This window comes from Cnephaeus nilssonii, assembly GCF_951640355.1.
Source record: "Cnephaeus nilssonii genome assembly, chromosome: X".
NCBI classification, from domain to species: Eukaryota; Metazoa; Chordata; class Mammalia; order Chiroptera; family Vespertilionidae; genus Cnephaeus; species Cnephaeus nilssonii.
This window is the reverse complement of record NC_137071.1, coordinates 122803663-122826827: the sequence shown is the minus strand read 5'-3', so window position 1 is coordinate 122826827 and position 23165 is coordinate 122803663. Positions and strand designations below refer to the sequence as shown.

Genomic DNA, 23165 nt, shown 5'->3' with positions numbered 1-23165 from the left:
TTGGTTTTGTAGAAATTTTATAAACCTAAGACAATGCTATTGTTCTGTACTGAAAGGCTACAAGTCACACGTTTTGTACATTTTAAAATAGATTTTAGAGAAACCTTGACTGGTTGCCTCCTGCATGTGCCCTGACCGGGGATCGAACCCACAACCTGTGTATGCGCCCTGACCTGGAATCAAACCAACTACCTTTTGGTGAATGGGACGATGCTCCAACCAACTGAGCCATACCAGCCAGGGTACAAGTCCTACTTCTTAATGTATTTTCAGCATAAGTAAAATACCTTTATTTTACTATGTCAACTAGGGCAAAATGTCATTGCAAGAAATGAGATTCCGGGAAGAAATTCTAACACGAGCAACTCAGCAGATTACTCTTAAATTTTATTAATGCCTTCAGTTTGTGCATCATTCAAAACAAGATATGTGCTTTTAAAAGCATTCTTACACATAAACAGATCAAGGGACTGTTGAGGAATTTATCCCTAAAACATGCACATCAGTTCTTTTCAGTTGTGTACAAGAAAGGGAAATAACTTTTAAGTCTTTTTCTTTGGATTAAAGACATTTGGAAGTTATTATTCAGGAATGCCAGCTGTTTTCCTGGAACAGATGTGTTTCCCAATAGGAAATGCTGATGTAATTAAAAGGCCTTAGTGTTGATAAACAGGACTGGAAAAACATTTGCGCTTTGTCTGATCACCAGGAAGAGTTCCAGGGGACCTAACGTACATGTCAAAGAAATGAATCCGGTAGCAGGAATCGAACGGTTTAGATTGAAAAACAGGGAGTGGGAGCCAGCTTATGTGACATATATATATTCAAGGCACATGACTAGGCTACACAGGTGGCTGGGGTTTATTGGCCAATTTGTTCTTTCGCTGGGAAAATAGTCCAATGTAATTTAATTTCCGTTTCCTGGCACTTATTGATAAATGCAATTAGATCTAGGGCAGCAAATGTCCTTTCAGATCCACATTCAAGGTGCATACCAGCTAACAGATGTCAGAGTAGCCAAGACAGTGTGACTCCAGGTTTCTTACAGTGCATTGCAAAGAATGCTCAGCTGTCTTGTATTGTTTCTAGACCTCGTCTTGCCTACTCTCGTTTCACAAAAGGATTGTTCAAAACAAGGCAGCTGAGGAACTTACGAAACCCACAAAGGATGCTCAGACTGTTATTCAACAGCAAACCCTGGAGTTGCCCATTGACTATATTCTGCTCGGGATTTTCCCAGATTGGAAAACAGTCCCCGCGATACCTCCCTTCCTCCAGCAAACATGCCAGCATATTCGCCGTGATTCTCTTCTTTGGCGTCCCTCCATGACATATTCCATTAACGATACAGGTGCCCTAAATATCAACTGAAGAATAATATATAAACAACATAACCTTCAATAACATTAAAACTACCCTCTTCTCAAATCAACTGGGATGGGGAAACAGAGTATCAGGCTCTGCGAGGTTTGTTAATGGTCAGAGCTTTCTTCTCGAAAGTGAATACTAGGAGGTCAGAGATGATTCCATGTGCTTCTAATGGGCTAGCAAAAGGTTCTCCATCTGATGAGATAAAGTGTCTAATACTTCACCTGCCCGGGCTCCTAGAAGCAAGCAGCACCAGCAATGTAATTACACTTCCCCAAATAACACTGAGTCTCCATATATAGCGTTTTGGAGCACCTAAAACTCTTCAAGAACAAAAAAAAACACAACAAAGATGAGATGTTAGCAATACTATCTGCGTCTTGCATACTTCTGCGTGCGTGCACGAAACGCGCCTCTAGTTACAGGAGATAGCTCCTAGGACCGGTGCTTTCTGCCTTGGTGACAGCTCTGTGCAATTACAAACAAAAATATTTCTCTACGGAGATGACAGTAGTTAACCGAAGAAACAAACAAAAAGCCCATTAAGGCTACTGCTGCAATGCATGGCTCAATGTGAAGTGTATTGGAATAAATTGGTTGACAGGACAGAGATCAATCTGGATGCAGAGAACAAGATTATAAACAGAAAAAAAGAAAGAGGAGGGTTGAAGAGACTGGCAGACACCATCTGTCAGTATTAAAAGGCTTAAGTCGCGTGGAACTTTTAACTTCTTGTTCTTGCGTGTCCTTAGTTAACTCGTCTTTATTTCTTCACACAGTTTGGCCATGTAAATCCACCACAGATAGGTGACACGATGATATAGATGAACACCTAGAGGGAGGAAGGAGGCAATTTTATCTTCTTGAATCTATCATAGGCTCCTAAATAATATATAAAACACTGTAAAGACTGACTAACAAATACTGGTTCTATCAGAGTCGTAGTTATGTAATAATACAATACACTAATCTAGAATTTTCAAAGATAGTGGTTGAATTAAAACGATCCGTTCTGATATAATTCTCACCGAATTTTTTAAAAAATATGTTTTTATTGATATTTAGAGAGAGAGGAGGAAAGGAGAGGGGGAGAGAGATAGAAACATCAACGAGAGAGCAATATCGATCAGCTGCCTCCTACATGCCCCCTACTGGGGATCAAGCTTGCAACCCGGAATCAAAGGGGTTCATAGGTCGATACTCAACCACTGAGCAACACCAGCCAGGCAATTCTCACCGATTTGAATTGCACTACGCTTTCTTCAGTGGGAGAGAAAGCAGTGGGCTGGTTTCTCTTTACCGGAAACTAGAAAGAATCCATTTATATAACCAACTCTTACTGATACATCACTAACAGTCATAAAGATCACAAAGAATAATTCCCTTTAAGTATGATTTTACTACTAAGTACATCCTTAGGTTTTACACATGGATCAATTTTTCATTATTAGGATAAAAATGAAAAAGCACGAGACTCTACATTTATATTACCTATGAGCAAGAATGTTGTTGCTAACTTTTCAGTGGATAAAGACACAATAATTATAATTACCAAATCAAAGGCAAGCTGATGATAAAAGAAAGCAAAAACACTAGCCCTATTATAGATGTGTTCGCTCTTTAGAATATTGTAATTTGAAATCATGATGTTTTTATTTATTTTTTTATCTAGTTGGGGTGACACTGGTTCCCAAAATCATACAGGTTTTAGGTGTACATGCTTGCTCATGTTACTACATTCCAAAAAATAGATTTATTTTAGACATTAGGTCCACTGTATTAAATTAGTCATTTTGTTTGGCTTAACATTACATTTTGAGACCTTTAAGTGACTGATTTAATTATTTACATGCTTAGGAAAAAAGTTGATAAATTCCATGCCCCCTCCCAAAAGTCATCAAAAGTGTTTTGCCTTACTTCTCTACAAATTTGGTTTACAGCAAATTCTGGTTATTAACGAATAGAGTAAATTCCTCACATCATGTTCATTCACACACACACACACACACACACACACACACACACACACACATGTTCCAATTTGATATAAAGTTGCTTGCCAGATGAAATATAAGGACTTTTAAAGATGAAGTACACTATGTTAGGTGAAAACACCTTTTGGCAAAGATTGATATTGCATGTAGAGTATTGTTCTGCATGTAATAAGTAATCAATAAATATAATGTGAACTGAACAACAAACCAGCTTCATAAATCCATCTAAATTCCCAGAGCAAAGAAGAAGGAAGAAAAAAAGCTGAGGAGCCTAGAATGTGCCACCTGAGGATCCTGAGCAAGAAGACATTTAAGGCCATGACATGCCCGGCTGGTATGGCTCAGTGGTTGAGCGTCGAGCTATGAACCAGGAGGTCACGGTTCGATTCCCGGTCAGGGCACATGCCCGGGTTGTGGGCTCGATCCCTAGTCTGGGGTGTGCAGGAGGCAGCCAATTGGTGATTCTCTCTCATCATTGATGCTTCTCTCTCTTTCTCTCTCTCTCCCCCTCTCTCTTCCTCTCTGAAATCAATAAAAATATATTAAAAAAAGAAATGAAATTTTAAAAAGTAGCTGTATAATTCCCATAAAAATAAAAATTAAAAAAAATCCGTTACATATAAGCAACTACATCTCTGGGAGGTCAATTTTATGTATCAATTTGGCTAGGGTACAGTGCGTTGCTTTATGCTGCACATGTGATTAAAACTCATAATCAGTTGACTTTAAGGTTGGTTATCCTACATAATCTGAATGAGCCTGACTCAATCAGTTAAAGGGCCTTACGAGCAACGCTGAGGTTTCCTTGATGAAGAAGGAATGCCGCCTGTGATTTACAGCTCGCTTTCTTCCTGCGTCAGAGGGCCAGCCTGCCCTCCCTCACAGCCTGCCCTACAGATGTGGGACTTGCCCAGCTGGCGCCCACCATCACGTAAGCTCTGTAATTCCCCACGATATCGCTCTGATTATACATCCAGAGAAACCCCAGGATAGGGTGCGTGTGTTAGCAAACACAAGTTCCATGAAAAACAAGTTCAACTTCTTTCGTTCTCAGAAACTGAAAACATGATTATGAAAACTAAAAAAAATAAATAAATAAGAGAGCTGGATAGCAGAATGAACAGAGCTAAAAGTAAATTTAGTTTGTTGCAAGAGTTAGCAAAATGATTCTCCCGGAATGTAATGCAAAAAGGAGTTTAAACACACTAAAAAGGTTACTATGCATGTAGGATAGTTCAAAGAGGTCCAATACCTGTTCACAGAGGGGTGCCAATAGGAGAACAGCACAGAGACTAATTTGTACTTATAGATAAGAGAACTGCTAAATAAATATTAAGAAACTGAACTCATCATGCATTAAAAATACTACATAATAACCCCTTGATATCAATCCCAGAAATAAAATAGTTAATTATAAGTGCATTTATTAATGTAATTCAATACATTAATATTAAATGTAAGTAGTCACATTATCAATTCATTGGGTAGAGAAATATCATTTCCTAAAATTAAATGCCCATTCCTGATAAAAAATTTTAGCAGTCTAGAGATAAAACGAAAGTTCTTTAACTTGACAAAAATCCAACAAGAATTCATAGTAAATGTCACTCTTATAAATTAAATATTAGAAGTATTTCATTTAAAACCAAGAACCAGCCTGGCTGGCATGGCTCAGTGGTTGAGCATCGACCTATGAACCAGGAGGGCCACGGTTCAATTACCAGTCAGGGCACATGCCTGGGTTGCAGGCTCGATCCCCAGTGTAGGAAGTGCAGGAGGCAGCCGATCAATGATTCTCTCTCATCACTGATGTTTCTCTCTCTCTCCCTTCCTCTCTGAAATCAATAAAAATATATTTAAAAAAATAAATAAAATCACATGCAAAAAAGACAAAAACTTACAATGGATACGATGATAATGATGATAGTAAGCTTGAGATTCTTCATACACATGGCTCGGGCAAGATTTCTGCTGGTTGTTTTGAAGGTAACAGACTAGGAAAAAAACATGAATTGTTTGAACCCTGGCATTGACTATATGGTTGATTTGCAGCAAAACCTCCAAAATGTTTACTTTCATTCACTGTTTTGTCCCAGTGTTCTTTACCCCTCCCCTCCCTTCCCAGGTAGAGACGGTCATTCATAATCATTAGCTCCCCAAAGCAGGACTCTGCCAGGTCTATGGTAAGCAGTACAAGCCCTCTTCACACCCCAGGAATGGGTTTAAAGTGAGCCGTTACAGAACCCTGGGGTTTTGAATTCCTATTTGATGCCACGCTTCCTCCAATGACCACGTGCTTTGATGAAAAAAACTGTTATCCTTCTAAGACCTACTGTTAACCACTGTTCCTGTAAAATTACAACCAACATATTTAAATAGCTCTCACTATGTGCCAGACACTGTCAGGCACTTTGCATACATTACGTTATTGAAGCCTCAAAACATTATGAGGTACATCTCCATTTTACAGGTAATGGCAGAGGCACAGTGAAGAAACTTCCCTGAGGCCACACAACCAGGAAGAGGCAGAGATGGGATTCGATCCTAGGGAGCTCGACTCTAGAGCTTGTGCTATTAACTACTGCAATCCCGCTGCTGGGTCAAGGTGTAAACCTCCACTCTGCAGTTACGCTTGTCCCTGTGCAGGCGCAAGTTGTAACTGATCTCTGCCCACTTGGTATTCACCACATATCTATCACCTTCCCTCAAAACCTTCATCCGCTAACCAGGTGGAGAACGCAAAGACACGCGTCACTGCAGCGTAAGTAGGTCACGGGGACACACTGACTACTTTAAGGCTCAGTGGCCCTTCCCAATCCCTGCCTCTTGCTTGATATAAGGAAAGCCCAAGATGTCACAGTAGCCCAATCGGTGCTGCTCAGGGGTTGAGCGTCGACCTATGAACCAGGAGGCCAGGGTTTGATTCCCGGTCAGGGCACATGCCTGGGCTGCGGGCTTGATCCCAGTGTGGGGCGTGCAGGAGGCAGCTGATCGATGATGGTTCTCTCTCATTGATGTTTCTATTTCTCTATCCCTCTCCCTCTCGCTCTAAAAAAATCAATAAAATATATTGATAAAAAAAATAAAGATGTCACAGTAAGCAAGAAAGTGACTGCCCTGTCCAGATGTCAGGATTCATACTGGGTCATAAGTGGCCTGAAAATTTCTTTTTTTTCAAGTTTTACAAAACCTACAGAGGAGAACAGATCGGTATGTGCCGTTGAGGTGCTAACTGATGTAGGCATCAATCCAAAGCCTGAAAAATTGTTTCTGTAAACTGAGCAGGCTTTCCAAACCGAAGCTTCCTTAGTGGCTATTAATGGTTGTGGCTCTTTTTCTATGCCTCATTGTTATCCTCATAATCATAATGTAATCACATAAATAGGTCAGAACAAAACACACTACAGTATGGAATTTAAGACATTTCCCCTTTAAGTTAGCCATCAACCACTTGCTGTACTTTACATCCTGAAAAATACGATCATATCCTGTACTTACCGAATCCACGAGATTTTCTGTTTTATCTATCAATAGTTCCAATCTTTCCCCGCGCTGAGCTACCAGGTCTGAAAATGTTGAAAAAACGGAAAATAACATGTTTATATTAAAGACGTGCTATTTTTAATCTTTGCTTTAAGCCCAATCTGATTTTAATTATGGTTGGTCCGCTGGAGAACTCACATTTACTAGGGAAGCACTTCTATGTTTAATTAATAAAATATATTAGGAAAGCTTATCAACTAAAGTGGGGGCTGGCAGGGTGTGTTTTTTTTTCCTGTAAAGGGGCCAGATACTGAATATTTTAGGCTTTGTGGCCCCAACAGACTCAGTCGCAATCACTCAACTCTGTCAGACAGACAATATGTAAACAAATGGGCATGACTCTGTTCCAAGGAAACATTATGTGGAAAAATAGGCCAGATTTGATCCAAGGGATGTAGTTTCCAAACCCCTAAATTAAGAGTATAATCTGAGAGTGAAAAAAAGACACGGTTAAAGTGGTTTGAGGAGCCCCACAGATCCTCTCTCCAACAAAAATCTGTAACTGGCAAAAATTATAAAACAGCCCAGCTCAGTGGCTGAGCGTCGACTATGAAATCAGGAGGTCACAGTTCGATTCCCAGTCAGGGCACATGCTGGGGTTGCAGACTCGATCCCCAGGGGGGAGTGTGCAGGAGGCAGCTGATCCATGATTCCCTGTCATCATGGATGTTTCTCTCTCTCTCTCTTTCCCTACCTGTCTCAAATCAATAAAAATATATTTAAAAACAAACAAACAAACAACAACCACCAGTTAAAGTCTCTGAGCCCTGGCCGGTGTGGCTTAGTTGCCTGGGCATCGTCTCAAGCACCGAAAGGTTGTTGGTTCGATTCCCATCAGGGCACATGCCCAGGTTGCAGGCTCAGTGATTGGCTGGTCAGAGTGCATACCAGAGGCAACTGATGGATGTTTCTCTCCCACATGGATGTTTCTCTCTCTTTATCCCTCTCCCTTCCTCTCGAAAACGAATAAAAGATATTTAAAGTCTTGGAAAACTGTGAATGTCCTAAGGACACAACCAAACGAAGAAACATTGATACAAGAAAAATCAACTAATTCTCAGTAAGAACAGTGAGAGTCTATGACATTTAAGCTATTACCTGCTCCATATGTCACTCAGCTCAGGGAGAGGGAGGCTCTGCTTCTGGCAAGTAAAGCCTGGGGCTTCTCTCTCTCCTCAGGTCCCAGGCAAAGACTATACTCTCTCCCCAGGAAGCGGTAGTAGGGGCATGTCATCACCCTTTCTCCTTCCACCCTGCCCCATCTAAGGCTTAACGATGCAGAAGCTCTACTCCGGCAAGGGATGATGGACAGGTCTAAGGCTCCGATCCTCTATGTAGTCCCACCGCACAGGGCAGAAGCTCTACCTCAGGTGGCAGGCCAAGAATACTGGACCTTGAGTGTCCCTGCCCCGACTCATTCCCATGCTGGGAGAGGCAAGCCAAGGAGACCAGGGTTACCCAGGACCCCATAGATAGAGCCAGTGTGTCCCTCCCAGAGGAGCAGTCCGCTGTCCTACCCATAGCTCTAGAGCAGTGGCTCAGCGACTGTTCCCAGGGGGAGAGGCAGGCCTTAAGAATAGAGAGATTTCCCTAAGAGCACAGGTTTCTTTTTAAAATATATATATATATTTTTATTGATTTCAGAAAGGAAGGGAGAGATAGAAATATTAATGATGAGAGATAATCATCGAGCGGCTGCCTCCTGCACGCCCCCCCCCCCCCCACTGGGGATCAAGCCCGCAACCAGGGCATGTGCCCTTGACCAGAATCAAACCCGGGTCCTTTCAGTCCTCAGGCTGATGCTCTATCCACTGAGCCAAACTGGCTAGGGCAAGGGCACAGGTTTTATTTGGAGCAGAGTGTAGGGAAGTTCAAGCCTAAGAGTGCTGTCAAAAACAACAGAGATTTTAGCCTGGCCAGTGTGGCTCAGTGGTTGAGCATGGACCCAGGAACCAGGTCAATGATTCCCGGTCAGGGCACATGCCCGGGTTGCAGGCTAGATCCCCAGTAGGGGGTGTGCAGGAGGCAGGCGACTGATGATGATTTTCTCTCATCATTGTTTCTATCTCTCTGTCCCTTTCCCTTCCTTTATGAAATCAATAAAGACATATTAAAAAAAAAAACAACACAGAGATTTTGGAGGTAAGCAAGTAAGATGTCGGTGGTAGCATCATGAGAATCACAAGATACACCATAGGCCGGGAGAAGTTTAACAGAGAGCTAAGAAAGAGACAGCTAAGAAGCATCCTGAGGTAAGAAAAATATCTAAGACTGCCCACAGAGACAGGGGAGCCCAAATCTAATTAGCTCAGACTGGAGACATTTAAGTCTGGGGAACTACTGGGAAAAAATAGAGCAATTAGCCTGCGCTTTGTGAAGGTTAACAGCAGAGTGAGACACCCACAAAAGCAGACTAGCTAGAAGCATAACAGGAAGCCCAGCCAGTGTTACTCAGTGGTTAAGCATCGACCTATGAACCAGGAGGTCATGGTTCGATTCCTGGTCAGGGCACATGCCCAGATTGCGGGCTCGATCCCCACTGCCGGACGTGCAGGAGGCAGCCGATCAGTGATTCTCTCTCATCACTGATGTTTCTATCTCTCCTTCCCCCTTCCTCTCTGAAATCAATAAAAGTATATTGGAAAAAAAAAAGAGGCATACCAGGGAGATCAAGAAAAGAGACAATCAAAACGAGCCATGTCATCTCAGGGTGACTGTGTGTATGCCCAAGGTTGTTCCCTCGGAGAAGTGACATTAGAGGCTGAACACCATGGGAAAAACAAGACTTCAAACAGTAAAGCCTAGCACAATCGCTACACAAATAAACGAACAAACCACAAACTCCGGGGTTTGGAAATCAGTATCCAGAGTTGCTGCAATATGTTATCTAAAGTGTCCAGTTTTCAACAAAAAATGGAGATAAGAAAACAAACAGGAAAGTGTGAGCCACAGACAGGAAAGAGAGCAGAGATTAGAAATTTACATTGGGGGGCTTAGCTGTGGGATTGAGGAATGGAATGAAATCAGAAATCAACAACAGAAGGAAAACATATGGGATGAGGTCAAAGCGGTGCACAGAAGGGAATTTATAGCAGGGAATATATAAGGAAATTAAACACCCACATTAAAGCGAAGATGTTATAGTCTGACTTGTGCCCTTCCTTCCACTAAATTCCTATAGCGAAGCCTTGAAACCCTAACCACCACTGTGATGGTATTTGGACATGGACCTTTGGGAGGTCATTAGGTTTAGATGAGAACGTGAGGTTTCTCGCTCTCTTTCTTCCTCTCCCCGCCTCCCCGCCCCCCATTCAAGGACACCGTGACAGGGCAGCAATCTATAACCAGGAAGAGAGTTCTCAGCAGAGGGAAGGAAATAATACAGATCAGGGCAGGCAAAATTAAATACAGAACAGGAAAACAATAGAGAAAAATAATTAAAACCAAAAGATTTTTATTTAAAAAAAATCAACAACATTGACAAATCTGCAAAAACTAACCCAAGAGAAAAGAGGAAAGACTCAAATTACTAAAAGAATCACTATCAGCTTCACAGAAATTAGGGGGATCCTAAGAGAATACTATGAACAAGAGTATGTCAACACATTTGATACCTTAGATGAAAGAGATAAATTCCTAGAAAGACACAAACCACCAAAACAGACTCAAGAGGAAATAGAAAATCTGAATCTGACCTACAACAAATTTAATACAGAACAGAGGTTGAATCAAAAATTTTTAAATTTTGCAACAAGAAGGGCCCGAGCTCAGATGGTTTCAAAGGTGAATTCTACCAAACACTGCAAGAAGAATAGCAAACTTTCACCAACTCCTCCCAAAACAGAAGAGGAGAGAACACTTCTCAGTTCATCCTAAGAGGCCAGTAATAGTCTGGTATCAAAACCAGACAAAGACATCAGAAGAAAACAACAGATCAGTATCTCTTATGAATATAGACATTAAAAAAATCTCCAATAAAATACCAGCATATGAATCCAGCAACATATACAAAGGCTTGTAGACCATGATAAAGTGTCATTTATTTAAGAAATGCAAGGTTGACTTACTATTAATAGAATAAAGGACAAAAAACTGTATGATCATTTCAGTAGAGGCAAAGAAGCACTTCAGAAAATCCAACACCTTATCATTACAAATCACCCAACAAGCAGGAAATAGAAGGGGACTTTCTAAATCGGATAAAGGGCACCTATTCGAGAACCACAGTTAACATCATACTTAATTGTGAAAGACTCCCTAAGATCAGGAATAGATGTCTACTCTTGCCACTTTTAAAAAAATAATTGTATTGATTTCAAAGAGGAAGGGAGAGGAAGAAACATTAATGATGAGAGAGAATCATTGATTGGCTGCCTCCTGCACGCCCCCTACTGGGGATCAAGCCCAAAACCCTGGCATGTGCCCTGACCAGGAATAGAACCGTGACCTCCTGGTTCATAGGTTTTCGCTCAACCACTGAGCCACACCAGCCAGGCAAATCTTGCCACTTTTATTCGACACTGTACTGGAGGTCCTAGAGTAGGCAACTGGATAGGAGGAAGAAATGAAAGGCATCCAGATTATAAAGGAAGAATTAAACTTATCTTGATTTTCAGAATTTATGATCCTGATATACACAATCATAAGTAATCCACTAAATGCTATTAGAACTTTAGAACTAACAAGTGAGTTCTAGGAAGTTGCATGATATAAGATCAGCATACAAAACCCATAAGCAATGAACAATCCAAAAACGGAAGAGAAAAATTCCATTTACAATAGCATAAAAAAAATAAAAAACTTGAAAACAAGAAGAATGTTGGAAGATACTATTAAGGAGACGTTATTCTGACACTTGTCAAATGGTAAGGGAGACTTTATTCAAGACTCTAGCAGTAGGGGGTCAAGACTATCACAAAAGGGGAAAGACTGAGCTCAACTCTGAATATGAGCAGGACCAGTGGGCAATGTCAGCATTATGGCTGCTCCGTGATGGAATGGCGCCTTATCCAGGGTGGGTTCCCGCCTCGCACCCTGAGCTGCCAGGATAGGTCCCAGGCACCTGCAACCCTGACATGGAATAAGTGGGTTGGAAAATAATTTTACCTGTTTTTATATTAATCTTTCTTAAATGTATGTGTAGCTCATGCTTATTTCAATGCTTACTATTAGAAGTGTTTGGGGTCTTTATTTAGAAGTTTGTTGATGTCTGTGTGACCAAAATATGCTGTAGGAACTTATCTCTTGTTTATATCAATTAGCTTAAGGTAAAACTGCTTTCACTATACATTGTTTCTCTTAAAGTCACAGTTTCCGAGAACCTACTGGCGACATTAAGTGAGGACTTACTGTATGCCACTCAAAAAAAAATTTAACCTGAAATGGATTAAAGGCTTAACATTGGTCTTTGCAATATTTTTTAGGATACGACACCAAAACATAAGCAACAAAAGCAAAAGTCAACAAGTGGCACTACAGCAAACTAAAAAGCTTCTGCACAGCAAAAGAAACAATCAACAAAATGAAAAGACGACTTACAGAATGGGAAAAAATGTGTGCAGACCATACATTGGATAAGGGGTGTCCCAAAAATGTATACACACATTTTGAGTCATTATAAAGGCAGTGTTTATTAAAATGCATTTCATGTTCAAAGTGGAGCTATCAGCTGTTACAGTGTGTATACATTTTTTGGGATACCCTGTATATAAATAATTCCTAAAACTCAGTAACAACAACAAAAAAAAACACACACACACAAACAAGCTGATTAAAAATGGGCAGAGGAACTGAACAGATATTTCTCCAAAGACGTACAAATGGCCAACAGGTACGTGAAAAGACACTCAACATCACTCATCAGCAGGAACAAGCAAATCAAACCCACAGGGAGGGGCGGGGAGGCCACAGGTGGAGCCCGGCTGCTGTGTGGCCACGGGCCGCCATGGGCTATCCTCAGACTGATCAGCTGGAATGTGCTCAGTGCAGGCTCTGTGCCACCAGCCACGTCAGCCCCTCCTGGCCTCCCTCATCGCTAATCCCCAAGGCTCTGGGCCTCTGCTCTCCAGATCCCACCCCACCCTGCGCAGCTCAAGGACAGGCAATGAGATCTGCAGATGCAAAGCAATGTCAATAAAACCACCCTGGAGCCTGCAAAAAAAGAAGAAAAAAAAAAAAGAAAAGAAAGAAAACGCACATATTTTGGAATGGCTATCACCAAGAAGACAAGAGACACAAGCAAGCGGGGAAAAAAGGGAACCCTTTTGCTCTGTTGGTAGAAATGTAAATTGGTTCAGCCAGGTTTCTCAAACAATGAAAAATACCGCTACCATATGATCTAGCAATCCCACTTTTGGGTATAGATTCGAAGGAAATAAAAATAGGATTTTGAAGAGTTATCTGCACTCCCATGTTTATGGCAGCACTATCCACAATAGCCAAGACATGTAAACAACCAAAGTGTCCATTAATGGATGAATGATGGATGAATGGATAAAGAATATGTCACACACACACACACACACACACACACACACACACACACACACACACACACAAGCACAGGAATATTATTGAACCACGGGAAAGAAGGAAATCCTGCCATTTGCAATAACATGGGTGGATCTCGGGGCACTACGCTTAGTGAAATAAACCAGCCTGAGAAAGACCAATATTGTATATTATTTATATATGGGATCTAAAAATGCCAAACTCATAGAAACAGAGAGTAGAATGATTGTAACCAAGGGATGGGGGTTGGAGAAATTGGGGAGATGTTGTTAAGGGTACAAACTTGCAACGAGAAGGTGAATACGTTCTGGAGATCTAATGCACAGCCCACCAATTACAATCAACAATACTGTATTATATACTTCAAAATTGCTAAGAGACTAGATCGCGTTTCTCACCACAAAAAGTAATTTATGGGATAGAGGTTAGCTACAGCTAAGGTGGTAATCACCGCAATACACAAATGTATCAAATCAACATGTTGTACCCCTTAAACTCACAGGAGTTTGTATGTAAATTGTATGTCAACAATGAAAAAAGAGGAGCAGAATGAGGGGATGGTCAGTGCACGGAAAATTACTAGGAAGTGAAACCAAGGGAAGGGAATCTTGCTAAACTGGCCTAAAGCATCTCTGTAAAGGGCAGGCCAAAGATTTACACATCAAAGGTAGGGGATGAGGAACTCTGGTCAGCTATCAAGGGTGATCAGCTATCAAGGGTAGGGGATTGACTTAACAGGATTCTCTGCTAAAACTGGCTTAGGCAGGCCAAGGACAGGGCCTAAGGATGAAGCCTGGTCAAACAGAGGGCTTAGAGGAGCTTGTGTAACCTTTGGTCAGGCATAGTCTTTGTCACGTAAGACCTGTACACTGCAAACCACAGAACATCTTAAAAAAAAAAACAACCCAAAAAACGTCAAGAAGACCTAAATAAATGAAAAGGCATCTCATGTTCATGGATCAGAAGTTTAATATCGTTAAACTGGCAATATTACCCAAACTGATCTACAGATTCAACACGATCCCTATCAAAATCCCAGCTATTTTGGTTTCAGAAACTGACCAGCCTACCTTAAAATTCTCATGGAAATGATACGTAGAATAGCCAAAGCAATCTTCAAAAAGAACAAAGTTGGAAGACTCACACTTCCTGATTTCAAAACTGACTACCAATCTACAATAATCATGACAGTGTGGTACTGGCCTTAAGGACACAGTACTGGCACAGACCCGAGAGTCCAGATAAACCATACATTTTGGCAAGGATGTGAAGAAACTGGAATCTGCATGCATTGCTACTAGGAATGGACAATGGGGCAGCTACTTTAGGCAAGTCTGGCCTTATTCAACATGTGAAACATGCCAGGGGAGGGGGGCAGGGGCTGGGTGGAGATGGGCCAAGGTGGGGAGTGGGGGACATCTGTAATACTGTCAACTATAAAAAAATTTAAGAATTAAATAAAAGAAAAATTGTTAAACATGGAGGTCCCATGAGGCTTGTAATTCTACTCCTAGGTATATACCCAAGAGAACTGAAAATATATGCTCATACAAAAACTTGTATACTAATGTTCACAGAAGCACTCTTCATAACCAAAAAGCAGAAACCACCCAAATGTCCATCAACTAATAAATAAAATGTATCAATGCAATGGAATATTCAGCCATAACAAGGAATGAAATACTGATGCATGCTAACCTCAAAATCATCACTGTAAGTGAAAAAAGCCAAAATACAAAAGGCCACATGTTACAGGATTCCATTTATATGAAATGTCCAGAAAAGGCAAATCTATATAGACAGAAAGGAGGTTAACTGTTGCTTAGGTCTGGAGGTTGAGGGGACTGACTGTGAGTGGGTATAGGATTTCTTTTTTTTGGGGGGGGTGATGAAAATGTTCCAAAATTGATTGCGGTGATGGTTGCACAACTCTGATTATAGTAAAAACCATTGGACTGTATACTTTAAATGGGTGAGTCGTATGGTATGTGAATTGTATCTCAATGGAGCTGTTAAAAAAATCAAAGGGAAACGTTTAGAAAAGGTTTTGCTACATTTTTGTTGTCTTTGTTATTCTAAAAATAAATAAAACATTTAAAAGGAGTTGATTAAAAAGCTTCATTTTCTAGAAACATGCATCTGTAATCTATATATATAAAACCCTAAGCGACCAGTCGACTATTTGACCAGTCAACCATTTGACTGGTCGCTATGACGTGCACTGACCACCAGGGGGCAGATGCTCAATGCAGGAGCTGCCCCCTGGTGGTCAGTGCACTCCCACAGCGGGCGCGGCTGCAGTGGTGTGAGCCTCTTCTGCCTCCGCAGCAGTGCTAGAGCCGCGGTGGCTGCAGGCACAGCGGGGCCCGGGATGAGCGGGAGTGGCACAGCACCTGGCCCAGGCTCGGGCTCCTCCCTGGCCGCCTGCCACTTCACGCACTACTACATCCCTCAGGGGATGTTGAAACTGCCGACATCCCAGAGTCCAACATCCCTGGAGGGGTCCTGGATTGTGAGAGGGCACAGGCCAGGCTGAGGGACCCCACCGGTGCACGAATGTGTGCACTGAGCCTCTAGTAAATAATATTATAGTAGTTGGCTGCTTCCACTTTCAGGTAAAATAAATATATTCATTGATAAAAAAAAAAAGGAACAAGAGGAAGCTATTTTTTCAAAAGGTTCTCTAGACTGCATCTAGACATATAATTAAAACCTAAAATCAATAAAAGGACATCACTTCAAATACCCAAGAGACATACACATCCAGAACTGCAAAAAATGTTTCTGCCTTTGATTATTAATCCCATTCCTGGGAATTAAGCTTAAGAAAATCATAATAGCCACAAAACCATTTCTAACAGAACGGTTATTATAACACAAACATCTAAATCCGTGCTACCTAAGAGTGTCTGCTACTGCTTTAAGTCTCTAAGCGAACTGTTCAGTCCCATTGAGATTTTCACAGTGAGACGTTCTCAATGAAGGGAGCACAGCACTGACTTACAGAACCAAAGTGTAAAAAATAAAGACAGGACTGATAACCTATGATATAACTCAATGAAATACTGTATGAACATAAAGTAGACAAACAATAGCCAACAGTCATTCAGCTCTTGCTTGCTATGTGCCCGGCACTGTACAAAGTGACTTACATACATTACCTCTTTTTTTCCCTGGTATCCTTAGGTTCTATTATCTTCTTTTTGCAGATTAGTAAATAAAGCTCAGAGAGGTTAAAGGACTGATCAAGGACTACCAGCAAGTAGGACGTGAAATCAGGCATGCATGACTCCAAATCTTGATCACTATATTATACTGCCTCCATGAAATGGAATATAAACTATGATTACAACTAAGTATACATGTGGATAAAAATTTAAAGGAAGGAAAATGGAAAGAAATCTTAGGATGGTGAGACCAAGAATACATTTTTTTAAAAATGTCTTTTCTTGCCCGGCCAGCATGGCTCAGTGGTTGAGCGTTGACCTATGAACCAGGAGGTGACGGTTCGATTCCCAGTCAGGGCACATGCCCGGGTTTGGGGCTCAATCCCCTGTGGGGGGCATGCAGGAGGCAGCCAATCAATGATTCGCTCTCATCATCGATGTTCCTCTCTCTTTCCCTCTCCCTCCCTTTCTGAAATCAATTAAAAAATATTTTTTTAAAAAAAGCTACAAACCTTCTAAGGAGGTTAAATAGTTATACTTTAAAGTATCTACTGATAATATCAGCTATCTGGGTATCTCCAGCCAAAACTGATTAAATTATACTAAATCCTTGAACTGTTGTGAGGGTCTAGGAAATTAGTCTTGCTAAGCAAACTAATAAATTTAGAATATAGAACAATCATAACTACTAAAAAGAAACCATTCAAACAGTAGACAGTATCATTGGTAAGTAATCTCCGTATCTCAGCTGACAATTAGCTTCCAGTAGTAAGAATAAGGAAGTTTGGTTTCAGTCTCTCTAGAATTATTTGACCCCAATCAAGTAACCTATTATCATTTTTGTCCACATTCACGTGGACTGTGTCATGAAACATACCTATGTTTCTGACCATGATTCCTTTCAGCTCATCCACTTGGGCTTGGGTCTCCATCACTTTGTCTAGGCTCTTGTTTTCAGAATGATGCTTCTATAAGAAAATAATATTGAACTTACGGTACCCAGACATTATTTATAACAGGAAAACAAAAAGAAGAGGAATGACAATGAGAAGTACTATAAAATTATGTGTCTATTGATACAAAAAACATGTCACTTTATTTAAACATTGTTACCAGACCTAGGAAAAATCCTATATAATAAAAGGCTAATATGCAAATTGTCCCCTTGACCAGGAGTTCGACTGGGAGTTCCACCAGGGGGCGGGGCCAGCCGGCCAACTGCTTGTGGCCCCCCTGGCCCCGCCCCCAATTGGACCTCCCACCCCAATCGGGGCAGGCTGGCTGGACCCCACCCATGCACGAATTCATGCACCAGGCCTCCAGTATAAACATAAAAATGGTACCAAATGAAATATGTGTTATAGTATAAAAATGCCACCTTATTTTAAATGAAGTAAAGCTAAATGTATTATAACATATCAAATATATATCTGAGACTCTTGGAACAGAAAGTAGGGGGTTCAGACTAGGAAGAAAGAAGAACAGAAGACTGTAGTTGAGGCAAGGGGGACAGGACAGGGCAAGGGTACACTAAATTGTTCCCCACTACTTGGGTATGATGAGATAGGAGATGGCCCAGCTTCTAGGCATCTGTTCTTATACTGTTGGGATCAAGATATGCATCCTATTTTGATTGGCTTTTTATAGGAGCTAGAAATATAAGATACTGATAACAGTATATATTTTGAAATTATTATCCATAGCTTACAATTATTGAGTGCTTAACATTTAATATTCCAGTCATTTAACTGTGCTAAATGCTTAAAATAGGGGGTATTATTTAATTCACTCAAAAACTCTATGATGAAGATGCTATCATTATTATAGCCATTTACAGGTAACTATTCAGAGGGTCACACACAGAACCGGAGCTAATGACAACCGCCTAAGTTGAAAGTTCGCTGCCAGCTTTGTTTACTTTTGACTGTGCATTGGCATGTTTTTTGTTGGTGACATTTTACATAGTTTCACATATATGAATGTTTCCTAGTGGGAAGTAGAAAACAAATCAATTGATTCTCTTCCTCTCCCTTCCTTCTATGAAATCAACAAAAACACATTTAAAAAAGCCTCACATTGAGCAAAACAAGAAAAAGAGTACATAACATATGGTTCCATGTATAGTTAAGTCTAGAAAAGACAAAACTATAGTGAAAGAAAACAGAGCAGTGTTGCCTGAGGCAGAGTGAGGGAGAGGACGGACTGCAAAGGGACGGGAGGGAACTTTGAAAGGCATGGAGATGTTTTCTATCTGAAAAGGGTGCTATTTCACAGGTGTACACATATGTAAAACTTCACTGAGCCCACAATTAGGCATGCCTACAGATAAAACAGACTTTCAAAGGACTGCTCTGAGCTGTTCAAAAATTAAATTTGTCTCATGGGATGGTAAAAGGTCACTGAATAGGCTGAGGGGCCATTTGGCATGTTGAGTGGATTTATGCATTACGTGTAGTTTAAGTAAATGACCTTGAATGTCCTTCCCAGTCCTGAGATACTCTGACCATTATTAACAGAGAATATCACCAACTATTAAAATGACCCCTTTTTGGGAGAGAAATGATATTATGGTGGCATATAATAACATAGTCAGAAAACTGTATTGCAGGTCAGGGTCCTCTATATTCATGGTGCTTTGAGGTAATCAAGATCTGAATAAAATACTATATCCTGAGAAAGATCTTACCAGCTGTGCAGCCAAGACACTTGAGAACTCACTATTCATGGCATAAGGCAGTGCTGTCTGCGCTCTTGAACCATAGGTAGTCTGGAACCTCTTCTTTATCTCATTCAGAAAATTAAAGGCCCGGGAACGTTCAAAATCCTGAAGAGAGACCAACACAGAGTTCAAAAGTAAACAAAAGATGACATAGATGATTAACGACCATAAGAACAGCTAACATTTACTGAGCAATGATTCCATGAGGAAGAACTAACACTGACCTCATTTTACAGATAAGGAAACAAAGTCTCGGGAAAGGTAACTAACTAGCCAAAGGTCAGATAACTGGTAAATGAATGAGCCGAGAGTCCACTCCAAACATGTTTGATTACTGCCAACTGAAGATAACAGGAACTAGGTGAGCTTCTTGAGAGCAGGAATTGGGGTTTACTTCCTCCATATCTTTCACAGGATCTTTTAGATGGCCCAGCTCAAGGTGTTTAATAAAGCCATAATAACAGTACAGTCATTCATAACAAAGATAACACTACCAAGATAAACTTTGAACTGATTTTTTTCTAATAGTGGTGATACATTTTGAAAAGATCAAATGATGTCCTCCTGTCTAGTCCCAGCTAGTCAAAAAGTATTTATATATTATATAAAGACTTACACACACACACACACACACACACACACACACACACACACACACACACATCATTATAGCTCAATAAATATAAGACTCAGCTCTGAGAAATTTAGTGATATTTCTCATCTACTCCAAGTCCTTTCACATCCGTCATTTTAGATACAGCTGGATTTTTCAAAATAATTTTAAAAAGTACTGTGAGACCAGGGATAAAAAATCACTGTGGTAATTTGACAGTCTGTTCGATGCTTCTCTGCCTCTGTATCTATCTTTTTGTTCATCAGGTTATAATGTTATTATCCATAAATGAGTGAGATCATGTGGTATTTTTCTTGAACAGACTGTCAAATTACAGTGGGAAGGATGGGGAGGGAGGAGAGGTAAGAGATCAACTGGAGGACTTGTATGCATGCATATAAGCATAACCAATGGATGCAAGACACTGGGAGGTGAGGGCATGTATGGGAGTGGGGTGGGGGGGCCATGGACACATATGTAATACCTTAATCAATAAAAAAATTGAAAAAAAAGAATCAAATCAAGACTGAATGATTATCTGTTATAGATAAAATTCATGCACAGGTAGAAGAGATGAGACTGAAATTCTGTTCTTTTCTGATGATACTTGTATTAAACTTGTTAATTAAATGTTTTCTGATTAAACCCAAATAAATTATTGAAAGATAAAAAAAAATCACTGTGGTGACCACTGTGATTGACACGTATCACCACTTCACCAGATGATTAATCCAAGCCAAGGGTTCTTAAACTGGGGTCAGCAGTCCCAATTCCAGGGGCCTATGTACTTAGATAGAAAAAAAAAAACACTACACTTTTATTTTCACCAATCTTTAAGTTATATTTCAATTTTGAATGTAGGGAACAAGCCAGAGTAGTATCATTAGATGGTACCTGTGATTCTACCACCAATAGAAATTTTTTTTTCATATACTATCAGTTATAAACATCTCGAAATATTGTTATAATAAAATGATTATTACTAGTTGTTAGACCCATGGCTAGATCTTGTTAATGAATTCATAAAGAAGCACATACCTTAAAACCTGTGAACACTGTCTTTCAATATTCTTGGTTTAGTTTATAGTCATGTACTTTATTTCATATTTTAAAACACTCTGGGTGGGGGCCATGAATGTCAGAGGGGTCTGTAACAATAAAAGCTAACACTCATGTCGATTCCATGCCTCTGGTCAGGGATGAATTTAGAAATAAGTATGTAGCCTAGTCCTAGCCAATGCTGCATGAAAGGAAGTCTGCTTTGAAAGCAGGGGGAGGGGAGAGTGTGCTTTGGGAAAAGTTTCCTCATTCCTACAATAAGAGACCGGAGGAAACCTAGTCCCCATCCTCTGGACACAAATAAGTAAGCGTGTGGCTACATGCAGACATAAGGGGGGCGGGCGGGGACTGTGTCTAGGGAGGAAAGGACACTAAGTCAGAGAGAAAGGGCCTTGAAAACATTAAGTTATTTAGCATTTTGAGTCCAGAATTTACAAATACTCAAAAACAACCTGCCAATGTGATCTACAGCTGATCATAGTATATTGTGATTTTCCCAGAGTTCACATACATTAAAAAAAATTCACTAACTATTAATTGGAGGGATGAAATAATTTAATTTACTATTTCAGGTACATTTTGAGAATATCTGATACCAAAGAGTCATAATTATGAACACCAATTCTCACTACACAATAGGATAAATGCAGAAGTTGCAAGACGTTAAGCTAAAACTCTACCAGAACCCAGCTGATTTGCATATAACCGGATATCAACTCTGCTTGTCATCTGCTGCTCTATATGATAAATGTAAAGTATAAAAAAAATTTCCAGCTATGGACAGTTATGTCCATGTCACCTTTACCCACCACAGATATAGATAATTAAGAACTAAAAAATGACTCTATTAACAGTACACATAATTAAATAGCAATATGTCCTCAAGTTACTTACATCATCAGTAATACAAAGGTATACAATCCTGTCTTGGCAGATGTAATGAAACAAATAACTGTAGGATAAAAGATATAAAAGTTATGTGGTTATGTGGTTATAAGTAATATCTCTTTCTCTTTTGCCTTTTTCTATGTATAAGCAAAATTGTACTGCTAATGTAACCATATTATTTACAAATACTGACTATTCTCTCTTTTCCCCTCCCCTATGCATACATGTTTCTCTCAAGTCAAACTGATAGGAACAAATAAGAAATTAAAAGAATGTCTCTACTTGCCTGGCTGGTGTGGCTCAGTGGTTGAGCATCGACCTATTTTCCAGGAGGTCATGATTTGATTCCTGGTCAGGGCACATGCCCTGGTTGCAGCTACATCCCCAGTGTGGGGAGTGCAGGAGGCAGCCGATCAATGATTCTCTCTCATCACTGATGTTTCTCTCTCTCCTGCTCCCTTCCTCTCTGAAATCAATAAAAATATATTTAAAAAATAGAATGTCTCTACTCTAACTATATATAGCACAACAGTGTGCACATTTACCCATTAAAACTATAGCTTCACAAGCATAACTGGACTCTTAAGGCCTGGACAAGAGATGACATCTTAGGAGGGACACGTAATTAAGGTTAACCCCCGATGAGCAATATGGTCTTCCTTGCCTTCTCCTAAGATCTCAAAGCACTTTCTTCTCCCAAATACTCAATGATAACATTTGCTTGGTATCTGCTTTGAAGTCAGTTGCTGGGCTGGGTGATGAGTAAACTCATCAGTCCCTGCCTTCACAGAGATCACTGAAGGGAATGACAGAGCGGCATGGTTAAGGTAGGATGAGGGGTTAAAGGCAGTAGATGGTGCTCTGGGGACATAGAGGAGGTAACTGAGTTTGGCTAAGGGTAACAGGAAGGACATCCTGGAATAAGTAAGAGAGGGCGAGGTGAAGAGCGAGCGAAGTGTGCCCGAGTGAGAGGCCAACAAGCATGAAGGGCCTGGAGCATATAATGGGTTTAGGAAAGTAAAATTTGTTCATATGACTGGAGTATAGAATGTAAGGAAAAAATAAATTTGACTGTACAGATGAGGCTGGAGAAGGAAGCAAATACCAGGTTATACAAGACTTTAAAACCTCACTATGCATTATCCTAAGAACAGTGAACAAGGGGAGAGTGTGATTAGATTTGCAGTATAAAAGGATGTTTTGGCCCTGACCAGTGTGGCTCAGTTGGTGGAGCATCCTCCTGGATCCCCAGTAGGGGGCGTGCAGGAGGCAGCTCATTGATGTTCTTTTTCTCATCCATGTTT

At 40.5% G+C, this 23165-nt stretch overlaps 1 protein-coding gene across 1 annotated transcript in view; it reads right to left on the bottom strand.

The window, feature by feature from the left end:
- Positions 1-366: 366 nt before the first annotated feature.
- Positions 367-23165, bottom strand: part of VAMP7 (vesicle associated membrane protein 7) — a 36226-nt gene continuing 13427 nt past the window's right edge. Inside the window, exons 3-8 of the mRNA XM_079765038.1 lie at positions 21868-21925; positions 19269-19406; positions 17460-17550; positions 6861-6928; positions 5264-5356; positions 367-2200 (exon numbers count right to left, since the gene is read on the bottom strand). Of these exons, the coding sequence (XP_079621164.1) occupies positions 2132-2200; positions 5264-5356; positions 6861-6928; positions 17460-17550; positions 19269-19406; positions 21868-21925 (517 nt within the window). The 3' untranslated portion in view covers positions 367-2131. The remainder of the gene's footprint in view (positions 2201-5263; positions 5357-6860; positions 6929-17459; positions 17551-19268; positions 19407-21867; positions 21926-23165) is intronic.